At 52.8% G+C, this 17,500-nt stretch overlaps 1 protein-coding gene across 5 annotated transcripts; it reads left to right on the top strand.

Moving 5' to 3' along the window:
- Positions 1-1,385: 1,385 nt before the first annotated feature.
- Positions 1,386-14,833, top strand: RAB41 (RAB41, member RAS oncogene family). 5 transcript variants are annotated; one of them, XM_069868087.1, is made up of 9 exons: positions 1,423-1,562; positions 3,778-3,836; positions 4,336-4,389; positions 6,499-6,604; positions 9,390-9,498; positions 9,754-9,865; positions 10,946-11,039; positions 12,008-12,074; positions 12,629-14,833. In XM_069868087.1, the coding sequence occupies exons 2-9, from the start codon at positions 3,811-3,813 to the stop codon at positions 12,691-12,693; spliced, it is 633 nt and encodes a 210-aa protein (XP_069724188.1). In that variant the 5' UTR covers positions 1,423-1,562; positions 3,778-3,810; the 3' UTR covers positions 12,694-14,833. The 5 variants fall into 5 exon arrangements, with proteins under 5 accessions (XP_069724186.1, XP_069724185.1, XP_069724187.1 ...); XM_069868085.1 differs by lacking the exon at positions 6,499-6,604 and having other exon boundaries at positions 1,386-1,562; positions 9,393-9,498; XM_069868084.1 differs by lacking the exon at positions 6,499-6,604 and having other exon boundaries at positions 1,386-1,562.
- The last annotated feature ends 2,667 nt before the right edge of the window (positions 14,834-17,500 follow it).

Genomic DNA, 17,500 nt, shown 5'->3' with positions numbered 1-17,500 from the left:
ATCATTGTGTCCAACCATGCCTGTCTTACCCCTGAACCTCATCCTTGAGTACCTCATCCACCCATCTTTTAAACACCTCCAGGGATGGTGGAAACACCAGCTGTGTCATGTAGATGTTCCAGTCCAGTGCCCGATAATTCTTTGGCTGAAGAAATTTTTCCGTATGCCCAATCTGAACCTGTCCTGGGGTAACTCGAGGCCGTTTTCTCTCATCCTGTCAAGGGGCCATGGTGATGGGGCACCCGTACAGCCCGTGATGGTCCGGCCTCGCAGCACCGGGGCTCCCCAGCCCAGGCAGCATTCGTCAACCATGGCGGCCACGGCAGAGGTGGTGACCCTTGTCCAGGCAGTTCCTCTGCTACAGGCAGTGCCCCCAGTACAGGCGGGGATGCCAGTAGAGGCAGTGCTCCCAGTAGACACAGTTCTAGGGCTCCGTGGCCCCAATACAGGTGGTGCCCCTGGTCCAGGCAGTGCCCCCGGTAGACACGGTTTTGGGGCTTGGTGCCACTGGTACAAACGATGCCCCCAGTACAGGCAGTGGTGGTTCTGGGGCTCAGTGCCACTGATACAGGTGGCACCTCTGGTAGGGGTGGTTCTGGGGCTCGGTGCCACCAGTACAGCCAGTGCCCCCAGTACAGGCGGGGATGCTGGTAGAGGCAGTGCCCCCTTGTAGACACAGTTCTGGGGCTCGGTGCCACTGGTACAAGCAGTGCCCTCAGTACAGGGGGCAGTGGTTCTGGCGCTCGGTGCCCCTCGTAGAGGCAGTTCTGGGGCTCGGTGCCACTGATACAGGTGGCAGCCCTGGTAGAGGCGGTTCCGGGCCTTGCTGCCCCCGGTACAGGTGGGGATGCCAGTAGAGGCAGTGCCCCCCGTAGACGCGGTTCCAGGGCTCGGTACCACCAGTGCAGGCAGCGGTGGTTCTGTGGCTTGGTGCCCCTGGTCCAGGCGGTGTCCCCACAGGAGGCGACCCTGGGGTCGATGCCCCCGGTAGAGGCGGCCCTGAGGCTCGGTGCCCCCGCAGGAGGCGGCCCTGGGGCCCGGTGACCCCGGTAGAGGCGGCCCCGGGGCTCGGTGCCCCCACAGGAGGCGGCCCCGGGGCTCGGTGCCCCCGCAGGAGGCGGCCCTGGGGCCCGGTGACCCCGGTAGAGGCGGCCCCGGGGCTCGGTGCCCCCACAGGAGGCGGCCCTGGGGTCGATGCCCCCGGTAGAGGCGGCCCTGGGGCTCGGTGTCCCGGTAGAGGCGGCCCCGGGGCCCGGGGCCCCCGGCAGGGCGGATCGCAGGCCTCGGTGTCCCGGTAGGGGCGGTGCCGGGCTCGCTGCCCCCGCAGGAGGCGGCCCCGGGGCTCGGCTCCTCCCCGGCAGAGGCGGCCCCGGGGCTCGGTGCCGGTGACGCGGTCGGAAGTGACGGGCGGGGCGGTGCCGGTGCGGTCGGTGCCTCTCGTCCTCCCTCAGTCACGGCTCCGGCTCGGCCCCCCCGCGCCGCCATGTCCGGGCCCGGCAGCGGCGGCGAGTTCGGCAACCCCCTGCGCAAGTTCAAGCTCGTCTTCTTGGGCGAGCAGAGCGGTGAGCGGGGCGAGCGGCGGGGGGCAGCGCCCGGGGGTCCCGGGGATGGGGGGGGCAGCGCCCGGGGGCGCCGGGGATGGGGGGGGAAGAGGAGGAGGAGAGCGAGGGGGGAGCACCCGGCGGTCCCGAGGATGGAGGAGAAACTGAGGGGTCGAAGGGGGGGGGGCGCACCCAGGGGATGGTAGGAGGAACGGGGGGGCAGCCAGGGGTTCCGGGGATGGGGGGCAGCGCCCTGGGGTCCCGGGGATGGGGATAGCTGGGGGGGGCAGCACCTAGGGGTCCTGGGGAACGGGGGGGGACACCCAGGGGTCGAGGGGTGGACACCCAGGGTTTATGGGGATGGGAGGGGATCGCCCAGGGGTCCAGGAGGCTTAGTTGGGGTGGGGGGGATGCCATCCAGTGCTCCTGGGGAGCTGGGGGGACACTCAGGGGTCTCAGGGCGGTGGTGGCACCTGGGAGGGTCTGGGGACAGCAGAGGAACCGGTGAGGAGTGGGTATGGTGAGTGCCCCCTGCCCTGTCTGTCACCATCCCAACCCTGTTCCCCCCGAGTTCCCAGGGCCCGACTCTCCACCTTGTTCCATGCCACCCATTTTCTCCCCTCAGCACCTGACCTGGACCTCCTGTCCCTCGCCACCCACTTCTTCTCTCCCTTCCTTCCCTAGTCCCCCTCACCCCATTCCCGATGCCCTGACTCTGCCTCCCATTCCCTGCCCACCCCACCAGCCCTGGGAGAAGCACCTGGTTCCCCCGGTGCCACCCCTTGTTGCATCCCTGGCCGGTCCCATGCGGAATCAGAACCGTTTAGGTTGGAAAAGACCTTTAAGGTCATTGAGTCCAAACCTCACACTGCCAACCCCACTACTGAACCACATCCTGAAGGGCCACACCAGGGATGGAGGGAAGAAAGGGCAAAGCAGGGGTGTTTGTTCTTGCATCTCTTACATCTTCAGTTTATTGTTTTATAATCATGGAATGGTTTGGATTGGAAGGGACCTCAAAGCCCATCCAGTCCCACCCCCTGCCACGGGCAGGGACACCTCCCACTGGATCAGGGCTCCAAGCCCCATCCAACCTGGCCTTGAACCCCTCCAGGGATGGGGCAGCCACCCCTGCTCTGGGCAACCTGGGCCTACTCACCCTCACAAGAAAACGTTTCTTCCTAAGATCTCATCTCCATCTCCCTTCTTTCAGCTGAAAACTGTTCCCCTTGTCCTGTCCCTGCACTCCCTGATCAAGAGCCCCTCCCCAGCTTTCCTGGAGCCCCTTTCAGCACTGGAAGCTGCTCTAAGGTCTCCCAGGAGCCTTCTCTTCTCCAGGCTGAACAACTCCAACTCTCTCAGCCTGTCCTTGTGTGGAGGTTACCTGGAAGATGCCTTCCTTTCCTCATTGCATCTCTTCCCCCCAGTTGTGTCATTTTCTTGAGGCCATGGTTCTTCGTTGTACGGCTCTCACCGCTCACCCTCCCCTCTGCCCCAGAAGTGCAAGTCTGGGAGGAGTTTCCAGAAGTTGTCCAGTTTCCTGGCCTTACCAAAGCGGAATCAGCACTGCTGCTGACAGACTTCTATCTGACCTGTTCTTAAGCCTCTCCAGTGTTCCCAATTTCACAGCCTTTATAAGGCAGTGCATTCCTTTTTCCTCAGCCATCCATGCCCTTTGAAGTTTTCTTGGCTTCCTGAGAGAGAATCAGAGATCTTACCTTGGGTTCCTATTTCTTATCAGTCTTTGTCTCTTGATGGTATTTGGAGACATACATTTAAAGTGTTCAAGCAAGCCACAAACGTTTACCCTGTGTCTAAAATCCTGTTATCCAGGAAGGATGAAAATCTTGAATGCTGCTTTTCTCCTCAGTCAGAGGCAGGTGAGCAGTGTCCAGGCCATCGTCAGGTCCTGAAGTCCAAGACTTGCTGATCGCATAAGTAGCGAGTAACAAAAAAGAATTATTGTTTGCTTAAACTGAATAATTCTTTGTCATCACAGCGCCCTTAGTTTGAGGACCAGGTTTTCATTGCAATTACTTATTGACCTCCTGGGATTGTTTGAGCGTAATGGTTCTGTTACTTTGTGAATGGGTTTCTTAAGCGGTGATTTCACAGGGCTGGTATCTGTAGGTTGGCATCTTCATCCCGATGATCAGTGCTGCCAGCGTCTCACTCCCAAAGTGGTCGTTATTTTTTTCCGCCGCTGCTTGACAGTAATTTTTTTGTTCCTTTGTAGTTGGGAAGACCTCACTGATCACCAGGTTTATGTATGACAGCTTTGATAACACTTACCAGGTATGTGGTCGTCTTTTGATCCTTCTTTTTTAATATCTATATGGCTAAATCTGTTCCCCGCTGTTAAATTATGTGCCTGTGAGAACTGTTGGGGACAAGCACATTTCCCCATGAGGTGTCAGTTCAATATCATATGCGAGGCTGCAGTGTGCCCTGAAATGGAGATGAGGCTTCATGATTAAGCCAAAGCAGCTAGTACAATGCCGGGAATTACAGCATATGACAAAGAGGCAAGCTATAGGTCCTGTCTGGGTATGTGAGAAACCTTGGGGCTGAAACAAAGACTGAGGTCCTTGTGCTGTTGAGAAGTGTTGTAAGAGCGATGTGAAATGAAGATGGTGCAGATATGCAGATTACTTTGTATCAATGATACTGAAGGCAAACGACTTCAACAGCTTAATTCTAAGTTGGTGAACGTTTCTGAGAGTTTGTATGGAACGCTCTGAGTTGCAGATGGCAGAAGGCACGTTGCAGTTACTAATGCTTTCCTTCTTTCCAGGCAACCATTGGAATTGATTTCCTGTCAAAAACAATGTATCTTGAGGATCGCACGGTAAGTGAGGCATCTGTCTGATAGCGTGGCGGCTGCAGTCAGGGCAGCAGCGCTTGCTTTGCCTCCCCTTTTCCCTGGCCCTTCCTTCAGAGGCCACCGAGTCCCACAGCAGCCTTTGCAGGGACAGCTTTTGTTGAATAAATCGCCGTCCCATGCTCCTCTTTCCGAGACTCGTTACTATCTGTTAACTCTAGAATGAAGTAAAAATCTTAGACACACAGCTGGTGCAAGCTAATGCCCGTATCCCAGGCAATGGGCTGTCTATGTGTGCCTCAGGCATAGTTTGCTCCTGGGATTTGCAGCTCTGCCTCTGAGATTGTTGGTAAAAACAGGTCTGAGCAGACCCTGGGTCGTTCCAAGCCTTGCAGTCATTCATGATTTCCAGTGGTGGCAGAGCCTTCTCCTGGAAAGGCTCCCTTTGTCACACAGTTCTGACGTGCTGTTGAAGAAGTCTCTTTGGGTTTAGCTTGCATGAAATTCCTTTTTGCATAAAGATATCCCTACCATCCCTCTCCTGTCTTCGAGTATTTGTCTTTGAATTAGTCCATGTTTTGCTAGCGCTTACCTTTTTGCTGGTTTTACTGCTGGATGGGGAGTACAAAACTGCTGGGGGGAGGAGGGCACTGATAGAGTGATGGGAGCCCTTTGTGTTGGGTGGCTTTGGGCCTGTTGCTGCTGAAGTCTGACTGGGGTGTGTGGTGAGCTTCCTGAGTGCTCTTCTGTTAGAAAACCTAACAGCTCTTCACTGTTAGAAAATAGCTTGGCTAATCCTTGTTCAGGAGAAACTGTTTGGATAACATTCTGAGTGGTGCTGGCAGTAGCAGAAGAAGAAAAAGGTCTTGGAAATGCTGCTTGATGCCAGTGAGAGCAGGTTGGGGTGCCTGTGTGCTGTTCTCGGCAGCGTGTTCTTGATTTGGTGTGGTTCTCTGGGTCAGGATGTCATTTGCCTCCTGCCTGCTATCCAGAAAATAGCATTTTCTTTCCAATCCTGGAAATGCTGTTAGCTTTCCTGATTATGGTCCACAGAGCCCATAAAGCCTGTTTAAATAACAGAGAGGTGATGTGTATAGATAAGAGGAGGGCGAAATACAAGCACACAAGCTAGAGGAATTCAGACATGGAAATGATTTCTCCAATACAGCTAATGCTGTGTTTTGCAATGGGCTTTGGCTGCTGTGCTTTAAATGGAGAGCTCTAAACCTCTGACTGCAGCATGTGCCCTGGCATATTCATATGTCCTTACACCAAATAAGCCATCCTCATATTGGACCTGTGCCAGATCACTCAGCTCTAAGTTCAGCCAGGGTGGCACTGGCCAGCAGAAGGGACAAATACCTGTGGAACTGGGTTCTCCAAAGCCATCCCTTGTAGCCTCCCTCCCACAGCGGGCAGCTGTGAGAAGGCAATTCCCAGCATGGGAGCTGTGGCACTGGGTGAACTGGGACCACGAGAAGACCCATCCTCACTCCCAGCTGTCAGGCCAACAGTTCTATGTTACAGCTCCAGCCTCATCCTTGAAGGACCAAGTACTATTTCCTTTGCTGTGTCTCGGTATCTCCCCAGACCGGCTGGATTTCAGCCAGAGATAAGCTAGTCTAGAGGGTGTTTGCTCTCCTGGCCTGTACCCCGCTGTGGTTCAGTAGTGGCATCGGGCTTTTACACGGATCCATCTGTAGTGGGGCGATGTGGTCCTTGCAGTGAGGAGGGAGCGTGTCACTCGCTGTAGACTGTGCTTGGCTTGTGTGGCTGTTAGAGCCTGGGTGCTGGTATGGTGGGAAATGCTGAGGTAGGTGCGCTCACTTCCCTTGGGAACAGGTGGTGTGAGAAGGTATTTTTCAGGGGTATCTTGATTTTGTGAGTAATTGTTCATTCTGTGTGAGTTACTAATGGGTCTGTGGAGGGGGGCGGTCTCTCAGACAAGCGAGGATGCGGTTGGAAGTGCCCTTGGCTCTTTTCACGTTTCTGTTCCATTTTAACTTTCCTTTTATTGTGTTATTTTTGCCTTGCAATTTTTTTTCCTTTAATTTTCATTTCACTTGAGTTTTGGTTTTGTTTTCCGTTTTCCTGCTCTTCCCCTTCCCTCCTCCCCTACGCTTTTCCATTTCCCAGATCAGGCTGCAGCTGTGGGATACAGCCGGCCAGGAGAGGTTCTGCAGCCTCATTCCCAGCTACATCCGTGACTCTGCTGTGGCTGTCATTGTCTTTGACGTTACAAGTAGGTATTGAGCCGGAGTGTCTGCAGGGACCTTGCTTTGATCTGTACCTTGTCTGCCTTGGAAGTGGTGCTGTTATCCAAAAGGAGCTGAGATAGGCTGTCAGCCCCGGGACTGTGGGTGTTTCATGGGCTGAAGGGAAGTAGGAGAGCATCTTCCCCTACCACCAATGGTAACTCCATCCCATAACACAGACATGGGGAACTGTGAAACTGCTCAAAGCTCAAACAATGGGAGTGAAACACACAGGACTGGCAGGTAGGTGAGCAGGGACTTTGACTTCTTGTGTGCCTGTGCTGATTGGAATGGAAGGTGATGGGTGGCCTTTGGAAAGCTTCACACTTTTCTGCTTTGGAGCGCTTGAGGTTTTTTTAACCTGAGTGATGGGGTTTTTTCTCCTTTCTGGATAATTAGAGAAGTAAAACAAGCAATGACTTTGGATGCCAAAGCAAGGGAACGCTCTCAGAGCAGACAAGACTACAACACATAAAAAACCCCCTACAACTGAAGTGTTCTCTCTGGGGTCTCAGGATCGTGAAGTATATGATGGAACTCATCCTGGTGAGGCAGCATGGCAGGCAGCATAGGCTGGCATCTTCTCTCCCCACTGTTGTGACAGGTAGAGGATGCTGTTTATCCATGCAGGTGGAAAAATCTGGCCAGCCTGGGCTGATCTGAACAAGTTGCAGACGTGTCCAAAATCATTAAGTGGCAGCTGATCTCATCAGACTTCAGTAATGGCCTGATCTTCTCAGATGATTTAGCTTTTTCTCATTACCATTCTTTGTTCTGTTCTTGGTGACTGAGAGGTTTTTTATTTTCTTGTGTTATTGAAGAAACATGCTCATGTGCTTGAGCGGGTGTGATGATGGTGAGCACTAGTGCGATTAGGGAAGCACAGTTCCCTTCGCCTCTCTGAAGAGCTGTGTATTCACGTTGCTTTCGGAGGTGACTCCATTTGGGAACCTCAGTCCCCTGTAGGTAAATGCTGCTCAGGGTAGTGGAAAATAGGGACAATCCCATGGGACACCCTGAAGCATCAGCCAAGGTATTCTTAACTAGTAGGGAAAAAATGTTAACCAGCATGTAGGGAGATGAGAAGAGAGAGAGAAATTTCTTAATTATCACTAGTCTGCTGGGCATCTTGAAATGCAGGCGGCCTGTGGAGAGATCTGGGATGAAAGTCCATACCATAGCGTGGACCCCTTTCCAAGGAGCTTACCTTGTTTCTGACCCTTCACTGCAACCAGCTGACAGGGACCAGCGCTTCCCCAGGTCTGTAGTGATTTTTCAGTCTGAGCGTGAGGGCTGGAGCGTTTAAGCGTTGCCTCTGAGCACTTCTTGGGTGACCAGTGTGGTGTAGCAGCAGTGCCTTGGAGATGCTCTGGAAGCCTGGGACAAGAACCTGAAGCTGTCGCCATCAATCCTGTCTGCCAGCTCTGCCATAACATTGCCCAGGTGTTTGGAGTTTGCCACCTTGAGTTTCCTAGGTTAGTGAAGAGCCCTGATTGCTGCTGCTGTAATCAAGGCTGCCTTCAAAAAGAAGCAGGAGCTGATTGCTTTAATTGTAAGCCCTAAGATTCCTTAAGCTTCAGGGCATCAGATCTACATACCCTGATGCAGGTACAGTGTAGTTTTAAATCTGACACTTTGCAGACCTGTGCTCTATCCAGGTTCTGTTTCTTTTCTAAACAAGCCCATTGCTGGTCCTTCTGAAATGGCTTTGTCCCTTCTAGCTGGTCTCCAGGGAGCTGCCCTGTTAACTACCCTTCTGTGCATAAACAGCCACTCTCCCTCATCACTGAGCAAGCGGCTGTGTGAGCACATGAATCCAACTCACATAACTGAGCTGGGAACCAGTATCTGCTCTTGTGGAACTCAGACCTGTTGAGAGTGCCCAGGGTAATCTTGTTTCCTGGCAGTGTAGCACTACTTGCACAGCTAGCTGTGTCAGGTAATGCTTTGGAAGGAGGTGGTACCTCTCCCAGTTGTGAAAAGCTCTTGCTAGCATTCGCTGTGGGAGCTGTGTGTGGTTTGACCGTCGCTGTTTCAAAGGGGCAGGTCCCAGACCTTGGAGCTCTTGTATGTAATAGGTCAGTTTGTGCTTGAGTATGGTTCTGGAGATCAAACTGTGCCTCTTGTAGCATCTGGGCTTGGTTTTGATTCTTGTGCTTATCTGAAAGGGCAAACCCAATGCTCTTCAAGTCACATGAAGCCTACAGTGTGTGGAATTTGCTTTTGTTTCTGCTGGAATTTAAGCTATTGATTTGCCTTAATCTTCCATGAAAATCCCCATCCCTGTCTTCTGGATGCTTGGTGCTGGAAAGTGGATGCTGTTTTTCTGCGTGGGGTCTGGGCTGCAGGAATTGCATGTCTGACATGTGGGAATTGCCCAAAAGGCTTTGATCTGAGGTGCTGTAGGCCAGGAGCCCTGTGGAACTCCACAGGTTAGATTGGGAAGACCAGCTCTGCATTCCTTGTTAGCTGCCAGTGTCAGCAGTGAGGTAGTAGCCATAGCCAGGAGCCCTTTGGGAGCAGCAGAATCTGGAGACAGGCAGAGGCGGGTAATTAAGGCACATTATCTACAGCCAGAGTCAGGAAAGCCAACTTCTGTGGGGTCTGGAAATGTGGGGCAAGATGACAAGGTCAGCCTCAGCCCCTCAGACTGCACTGCATGTGGTGAATTCCAGCAACGGCCTTTTCTCTAAAGGACAGTTTCCTCCTTTCTTTTCCCTCTCTGTCTCTCTCTCTCTCTCTCTCTCTGTGCTCTCCCTGGCCTGGTACCAGCAGGTTCGGCTGCAGCTTTGGGACACGGCAGGCCAGGAGCGGTTCCGGAGCCTCATTCCCAGCTACATCCGTGACTCCACCATTGCTGTGGTAGTCTATGACATTACAAGTGAGTGATGCTTTGGTCTCTCCTTACTTACAATGCTACCTTTAAGCAGAATAAATACATTACAACCAGAAGTTCTGCTAAAAAGATGATTTGTGACAGCAACGGTTCCCCCCACCCTTTTTTTTTTCCTGTCTTTATGGATTATTTGTACGTGGTGTGGGGAGATGTGCAGAAGCACCTGAGTAGAGGCGTGGTGTTCTTCCTCTCTGAAAAGAAGTGTTATCCTCAGCGCTCCCATTTCCTTCTTCCATACAGACTTGAATTCTTTCCAGCAAACCTCCAAATGGATCGATGATGTCCGGACAGAGAGAGGAAGCGATGTCATCATCATGTTGGTGGGCAACAAAACTGACCTGGCAGACAAGAGGTAATGGAGAGGAGTTGGCGGCCTGGCTGCCCTGACCAGGGGAAGCAGGGAACTGCCCCACTGGTCTGTCCTCAAAACAACTGTTGGTTTTAAATGAAGCAGTAATAGCTTGTTGGGAAATTCACATCTCTGGTGGCACAGTATGGGAAGTTAGTCCATTTTGCTGTTCTACAGACAGTTTTGGTTAGAACAAACTCACCTAAGAAATCCCTTTCTCAATAGTCTGTTTTGTCTGATTTTTCTTCTTTATCTCTATATGAGATAAAGCCAAAAATCTTCCTTTTTTCAGTAATCACATTAACGTGACTCTTCCTGCATTAAGTGCATGGTGAAGCTTCTTCATGTCCTAAGATGTAGCATGAGCTTTCACTGTATCAGTCCAAAAGGTTTCCCTCTAAGCCTAAATTTCATAACATAACTGTGATGTTATGGATGTGTGAGAGGAAACTAGATTAGCAAAAGCAGACTTCTTAAGGGACTTAAAAAGTTAATTAGGCACCTAAAGTCACGTGGACTTGAAGTTTTGGGACACAACATAAAGCATTTTGCTCTTAAAACTAATACTACAACACCTCTTGAAGCAACATAACCATAAAAGAGTGGCTTAGACACACAGGCTTGCGCTTCTGCATTTCTAGTTGAAATTCTTCTCTTGATTGTTGATTTAGCAGTTTTGTTTAATGTCTTCAGAGATTTTCATTCTTTATGGAGACATCAGAAACAGTGTAGATGAGGAAAGATCTTTATTTTAATGCTTGGTGTTGTAGTAATTGATAAAGGGAAGATGAAGGCACTCAGTTCCTTGCAGTACCAGTACTTCAACATCTTCACATACACTGGGTACTCTACAATGCGTGCTTCGTATGTCACAGGAAATACTGGAATGATGGGGGATTTTTATCTGATGTGAAAGAAACACTCAAAAAAAACCAAACTGGGAGAAACCAGGTCTTTGTTAAATCAAACCCTTATCCCTTGGCTGTTCACAAGACACTTGTGACCAAAAGAGAACAGCTTGAAAAGCCTTATAGGTCTCTGTTCTTCCTTCCTGCCTTTCTGCTTGTCTCCGTCTTTGTCCAGGCAAATCACTACAGAAGAAGGGGAACAGAGAGCCAAAGAGCTGAACGTGATGTTCATTGAGACCAGTGCAAAGACTGGATACAACGTGAAACAGGTAGATCAGTGTTCTGTCCTGACAACAGGACATCAGTTTGGCTATTCTGGATTGAATCCCCTTTAGTGTTGGTTCTCACTGCAGCTTTATCTGCCTAGTGGGTGTTTCCAGTGAGAACTTCTGTGATTGAAAGGATGTGAACTGCAGCACCTTGCTGCTACCTCAGTGGCTCAGTTTTTCAGCGTAACGCAGTTGGGAGGGGTGGATAAGAAGCCCTTGCCAAGCTACTGGGAGAAAAATCATCATTAGTTGCCGATTGCTCTGGTTCTTTATGCAGCACTTGTCACCAGACCACCTCGTGGTGGCTGTGCTGTGTTAGCTGCTGCGTTGATGTCAGCAGGAGGAGCTCTAAGCACCGACTTGAAAATCATACAAAGCTATTTTCTGTTTTTATGGGATATGATAGTCCTTCCCTGCTCCAGCACAACCTTGATAGCTCAAACACAGCTCACTTGAGCCAGCTGTTCTGCTCACAAAGGATTGTTTCACAGGAGAACTGAACTGAAAGGATGGGCTTCCAAACCTCAATTATACCATAGGCTTCTTACACCTTTTGATTCTTGTGAGGCTGCTTATCAAAATTCCAGAGTCACGTGCTGTGACATTGCTGGGTGCAAGATCGTTTGAGGCTGGGAGTGGCAGATAACACCTCCTGAGTGCATGAGGGAGCTGTTCTGTGCATCCCTGGAAGAACTGTCATTGATTCCATGTTCTGTTCAGTAGGAACAGATAAAGTTTACCAAACAGGAAAATAAACCTGTCTGGTTTGCAGGCATCGAATAATTCCTTTAATAGCATGTGATACATTTCTTAGGTAAAATTCTCCTGGCATTTGCTGATCATTGCTTTGCTTGCGGAAGCACTCATGGAACAAGTCTGTACAACTCGGACTCTCAGATCTGCTGCAAAGCCATGGTTTTCAATGTGCATTCTTATCTAACTTCAGCTTAACTGTCTTTACTTTTCAGCTTTTCCGTCGTGTGGCTGCTGCCTTACCTGGGATGGACAGCACACCAGAGAAGAGCAAAGAAGACAGTATCCTTGCTTTTCTTACCACTAACTTTCCTGCCCTGTGGAATTTGGCAATTATCTTCCGTTATGCTGGGCTTCCTGGCTTTGTGGCCTGTTTTGAGGATGGGGTTTTGCAGAGGGGTTACTGCAGTGCAGCTTGGTACTCAGCTCTGGGCCTAAGTTGAGGACCCTGCTTGTGGTCTGTACATAAATATTCCTTCTCTGAAAGGGTTGTCATGCACTGGCAGAGGCTGCCCAGGGCAGTGGTGGAGTCACTGGAGGGATATGAAAACCATGTGAATGCAGTGCTTAAGGACATGGTGTAGTGGTGGGGTTAGCGGTGTGAGGTTTATGATTGGACTTGATGATCTTAAAGGTCTTTTCCAACCTGAATGGTTCCGTGATGTACCCAGTCCACTAGTTTTGCAGTTCATCCGCCTCAGGCAGGATATGTTCTCTTCTGCTAAAACACCCACCCATATCAAGGGAATAGCCTTTTCAGATACTGATCCCTCTGCCTGTTCCCTCCTCCTCCTTTTTCCTTGTGCCGGGTGATTTCCTTAACCTGTCTACCGCAGTGATCGACATCAAACTAGAGAAACCTCCTGAGCAGCCAGTAACGGAGAGTGGGTGCTCCTGCTAACAGGCCCGTTCCGTAGCAGCACATTCCCCGACCGGCCAGTCTCGCTGAAGAACATCACCGCTCATTGGCTAGGCAACCCTACTTTGTGGGCTGAAAAACCAATCTACTAAGCGAGCGAACTCCCCGTTTCCTGGTGGGGAGCAGCCCCGGCCGCCCCTCTCACTGCATGGTATGAGCCCCGAGTGCAGAATGAGTGTCCTGTTGTTTGTTTTACTTTTTTATGTTGTTGCACTTTGGCACGGTGGTGCCCTTCACACTCTCTCCCTTTCCTCCTCCTTCCCCACCTTGAGCCTGTCTGCTCAGATGTATTTGTGAATGCGATGGGAAAGCCACCAAGTTAGGGAAGACAAAAATTAAGCTTGGGGTTGGGCTTTCCACCTTCCTTACTGCCTTGCATCTTAACTAGTTCCCTGCCCACTCCAGTCCTCTGTCCTGCATCCCCACTTCCTCTGGTGAAAGGCTGTTTCTTTTAAACCCATCAGTTTGACCTGGCCTTGCCTTGTTGGACAAAAGAAGTTATCCCTTTCTAGGCTTTTGCTTCCTACACAATATTAGCTTCTTCGGTTTCTCCTTTCTGTGGATGGCCATGGCTAACTCTTCCTCAGGACTTCTGAGTTTTGCCCTCCACTCAGCCCCTCGTGTTCCACACAGCACTGGAAATCCCCAACCTCTGATAGCTTTGGCCTTGTTGCTGCCGTTTGTGTAGCAGAGACATCCTGCAGGCTGCTCTCCTCAGCTGGAATATCTTCCTGTCCAGAGGATGCTGGTGCTCGGTGAGTGTTTGCTGTCGGATGTGGAGAAGGAAGAGGGTATAGAGGCTTTTCAGCAAGGCTGGGTGGGGAGAGATCCTCAGAGAGGTTTGGAGAGACCTGCGTCCTGTCTGTCAACAGTGAAAGCACACTGTTACCTGAAATCCATCGCTCCAGGGACAGTACCTGCCCTGGAAGTTACGTGGATGCTTTCCTGGTCTCTGTTCTGTTTGCTGCCAAGTGGGAGCTTCTTCCTGTGGAGCAGGAGAGCTGCCGCAGGTGGAAGGGCAGTTGGTAGCTGTTCTGCTCTCGTACCGAGGCAGCTGCTTGATGAAGTTTGTACGTAGCTGCCTCTGCCTGTGCAGTAGCCATGGGGCTGGTAGCCATTTCCCGTGGAGCAGTGCCAAGCTGTAACATTGCCAAAGCTGAGCTGAGGAGTGGCAGGGATTTGTTGTCAGACCCCAGCAGAGCAATGGAGGAATGTGTGCTGCCAAAGTGAATTTTGGTGTCACTTCTCAACCTTGGAGGTTGGGAAATGCCTCCTCTCCCCCTGCCCTCTCCCTCCAGTCTGTAACTACATTAACAGAGCTCTTCAGAGACTTCTACTGGGGTTGATTTGTCCATCTGTCCTAAACAGAAGTCGGTAGGTTTGTCTAGACAGAGAGAACAAAGCAGTGGGATGGCCCCAAGCCCTTCACTGTTCCTTTCACCACCTGGCCTGTGTCTTGCTAAGGGGCAGGGATGCTAGCGGGCAGGAGAGCGACTGGCCACAGGGTGAGAGGTGGAGACAAAAGTGTCTGGTGACCCTCCCTAGCAGGATGCCCACTGGTGATGTTGAGGGAGGGGAAAGGGCGGCCTTGGAGCAGGAGCTGGCAGTCCCTGCTTGGCTTAGTGGTGGCAAGTCACCTCTGTTTGCTCCCCTCCCCTCTGGGTGAGCCAGCCTGCAGGAGGAAGCTGGGATGTGGTTTCCCATTTCACTCTGGAGTGTCCCCCTTTACCCCCAGTCCCAGCTCCGGCGGGAAGCTCAGCCCCCTCCTCTGTACATACCCCCGTTATGTGGGAATTGCTGATGTTTGTCGGTGTGTCCGTGTCTGCCGTAGAACAGGTTGTGCCGTCCCCTTCTCACAGGCAGGTGTGCGCTGCTCTGCTGTCGTGTTGTTCTGAGTCACGGGCCTGGGGGGAGGGAGGGGGGAGACCCTAAGTAACGGGGGGGTAACTCGTGAGATAAAATAGTTCACTTCCCACTGTCTTCTCTATGGATGTGTATAATATTGAGTGTGTGTCTGGCCCTGCTGTCTCCTAGCTGTTAGCCGAGTAAGTGTGACTATTAATATGAGTATGGACTGTCTGACCACAGCCATGTATCACACTAAATAAAGTTATTTCACCAACACCATCGCTGTCCGCCTGCCAGACTGGGGCCTTCTGCTCCCTCCTGTGCCTCTGACAGGCTGAGAGAGGTGGGGTTCTTCAGCCTGGAGAAGGCTCCGAGGAGTCCTTATAGTGACCTTCCAGTACCTGAAGGGGGTGTTACAAGAAAGCTGGGGAGAGACTTTGTAAAAAGACTTGGAGTGACAGAGCTAGGGCATGTCCACTTTCTTTTTTCCCCTGAACACATTTGCTGCTTCCAGGCCGTGTTACTCTCACACGTTGTGCTCCACGTGTTTTCCTTGTGGGGTGAGGTTCTCTCTTCACTGCAGAAATGCAGCCAGAAGGCAGAGGAGAGGGGGATTTGTGGAGAACGATGACCTCGGGTGACCTCAGGTATCTGTTGATCCGTGGTTTCTGCTGGCCTTAGCCCCACAACTCAAAGTCGGAGGAAAAGGTGAAACCCCAGCCGCGATCTTTGCTTTGTCGGTCTCTGAGGAGCCGCCCCGCCAGCTGTCCCGGCGTGGAGCAGCTTTGCTGTGTGTTGGATGCCGTGGCAGCTGTCCTGGCCCGCAGGGACCTGGCCAAGGGTGGATGGATCCCTGAGCTCCGCTGCAGGCGGCTGGCTCAAAGCTTTGGGCACTTGCAGATGCTTTTGTGGAACATCCAGATCCCTGGCCTGCTTGCTGGGTGAATTTAATGTGGTTTTGTAGGTGCAGCAAAGGCCAGGGGGGTGTCTGTGCCAGGCTGGAGCCTGCGGTGCCTCTGCTGGCGCCCTGCTTGGCTCCAGCCACTCCAGAGCTTGGGCTGGTGAGGTGAGCCGCGTTTAGAGCAGCGAGCTCAGCTTTTCCCTCGTGCTGTGACTCAAAAGTCAGGTTGCTCAGCCTGGAGAAGGCTCAGAGCAGCTTCCAGCGCTGAAAGGGGCTCCAGGAAAGCTGGGGAGGGGCTTTTTTTCCAAGGGCATGGAGTGAGGACGAGGGGAAACGGCTTTAAATTGGAAGGGGGAAGATGTAGACTAGAAATAACTTGTTCCCAGGGAAGGAGGGAGGCACGGGCGCAGCCTGACGCTGCTGGGCGCTGCGCCCCTCACGCGGCAGCCGCGGAAGGTTCCGTGTGGCCGGGGGCGGGGGGGCGGTCTGAGCGGCCCCCCCCGGGGCGAGGCCAGGGGGCGCGCGGCCCAATCAGAGCGCGGAGTGAGCGGGGATGAGGAGGCGTCCGACCAATCAGAGCACGGGGGTGGGCGGGGCTGGGGGCGACCGGTCCAATCAGAGCGCGGGATGGGCGGGGCTAGGAGGCGACCGGTCCAATCAGAGTGGGGGGGGGGGTGAGAAGGTGCAACCAGTGCGAGGGAGGGGAGGGGCAGAGCGGAGCCCTCACGGCTCTCTGCAGGTCCCTGAAAGGAGGTTGGAGCGAGGTGCGTGTTGCTCCCCAGGAATAAGTGAGAGGACAAGAGGAAACGGCCCCAGGCTCCATCAGGGGAGGCTCAGATTGGCTATTAGGGAAATTTCTTTGCTGACAGAGCGGTGAAGCCCTGGCAGAGGCTGCCCGGGGCAGGGGTGTGATCTCCATCTCTGGAGCGGCTCAAAACCCGTGTGGCTGTGGCCCTGCAGGACATGGCGGGGCTGGGCCGACAGTTGGGCTGGATGAGCTTAGAGGTCTTTTCCAACCTTAATCATTCCACGATTCTGTGAAAAATACCCTCAAAAGCAGAGCTGCACCTCATAGAATCATAGAATCACTAGTTTGGAAAAGACCCACTGGATCGAGTCCAACCGTTCCCATCAATCACTAACCCATGTCCCTCAGCGCCTCGTCCACCCGTCCCTTAAACCCCTCCAGGGAAGGTGAATCAACCCCCTCCCTGGGCAGCCTCTGCCAGTGCCCAATGACCCTTTCTGTGAAGAATTTTTTCCTAATGTCCAGCCTAAACCTCCCCTGGTGGAGCCTGAGGCCATTCCCTCTCGTCCTGTCCCCTGTCCCTTGGGAGAAGAGCCCAGCTCCCTCCTCTCCACAACCTCCTTTCAGGTAGTTGGAGAGAGCAATGAGGTCTCCCCTCAGCCTCCTCTTCTCCAGGCTAAACACCCCCAGCTCCCTCTGCTGCTCCTCATAAGACTTGACCTCGTGTTGGTCCCACCCTTTCCTCCCAGAGGCTGCGAGGGCAGCCAGAGCCCCTGTTCCCAGCTGTCCTTTCCTTGGGGTAGTGCCCCACAGACACTCCCCGAGGGGGAATTCAGTGAGGTCAGGTTGCTGTACTTGCTTTATTGTTTTGGTTTTGACAGACAAGCAGGAAGCACTGCACGGAAGGGCAGAGCGAGGGCTGTCCCAGCACCTCTGACACTGGGAAACCACCAGGCGTTCACGCTCTGCTGAGAACTGGCACGTTGTCACCGTTCTCTCCCAGCACAGGGGACAGCGGGCCTCCTCCCCAGCTTGGAGAACAGGGACGGGGAGAAGTTCAGGGAGAGTTCTGATGGAAGCATGTGGCAGGGACAGGGCTGTACCCAGCGAAGGAAGCAGGTTCAGCGAGTGACACCCTCAACCATGCAAGCACCACGCCCGAGCGGACCTGGCTGAGTGCCTGCAGCCCTTGGGAAATGAGCACCAAGCACCTCGGCCCTGCACCGCGACAGGGGGAAGCAGCAGAGAGGTACAAATGTGCCTCGCAGACCAGCACAGCTAGAGACAGACAC

Source organism: Phaenicophaeus curvirostris, chromosome 13 (assembly GCF_032191515.1).
Source record: "Phaenicophaeus curvirostris isolate KB17595 chromosome 13, BPBGC_Pcur_1.0, whole genome shotgun sequence".
In the NCBI taxonomy this organism is placed as follows: Eukaryota; Metazoa; Chordata; class Aves; order Cuculiformes; family Cuculidae; genus Phaenicophaeus; species Phaenicophaeus curvirostris.
Note: the sequence above shows the minus strand (reverse complement) of the source record. Positions and strands in the feature narration are given on the sequence as shown.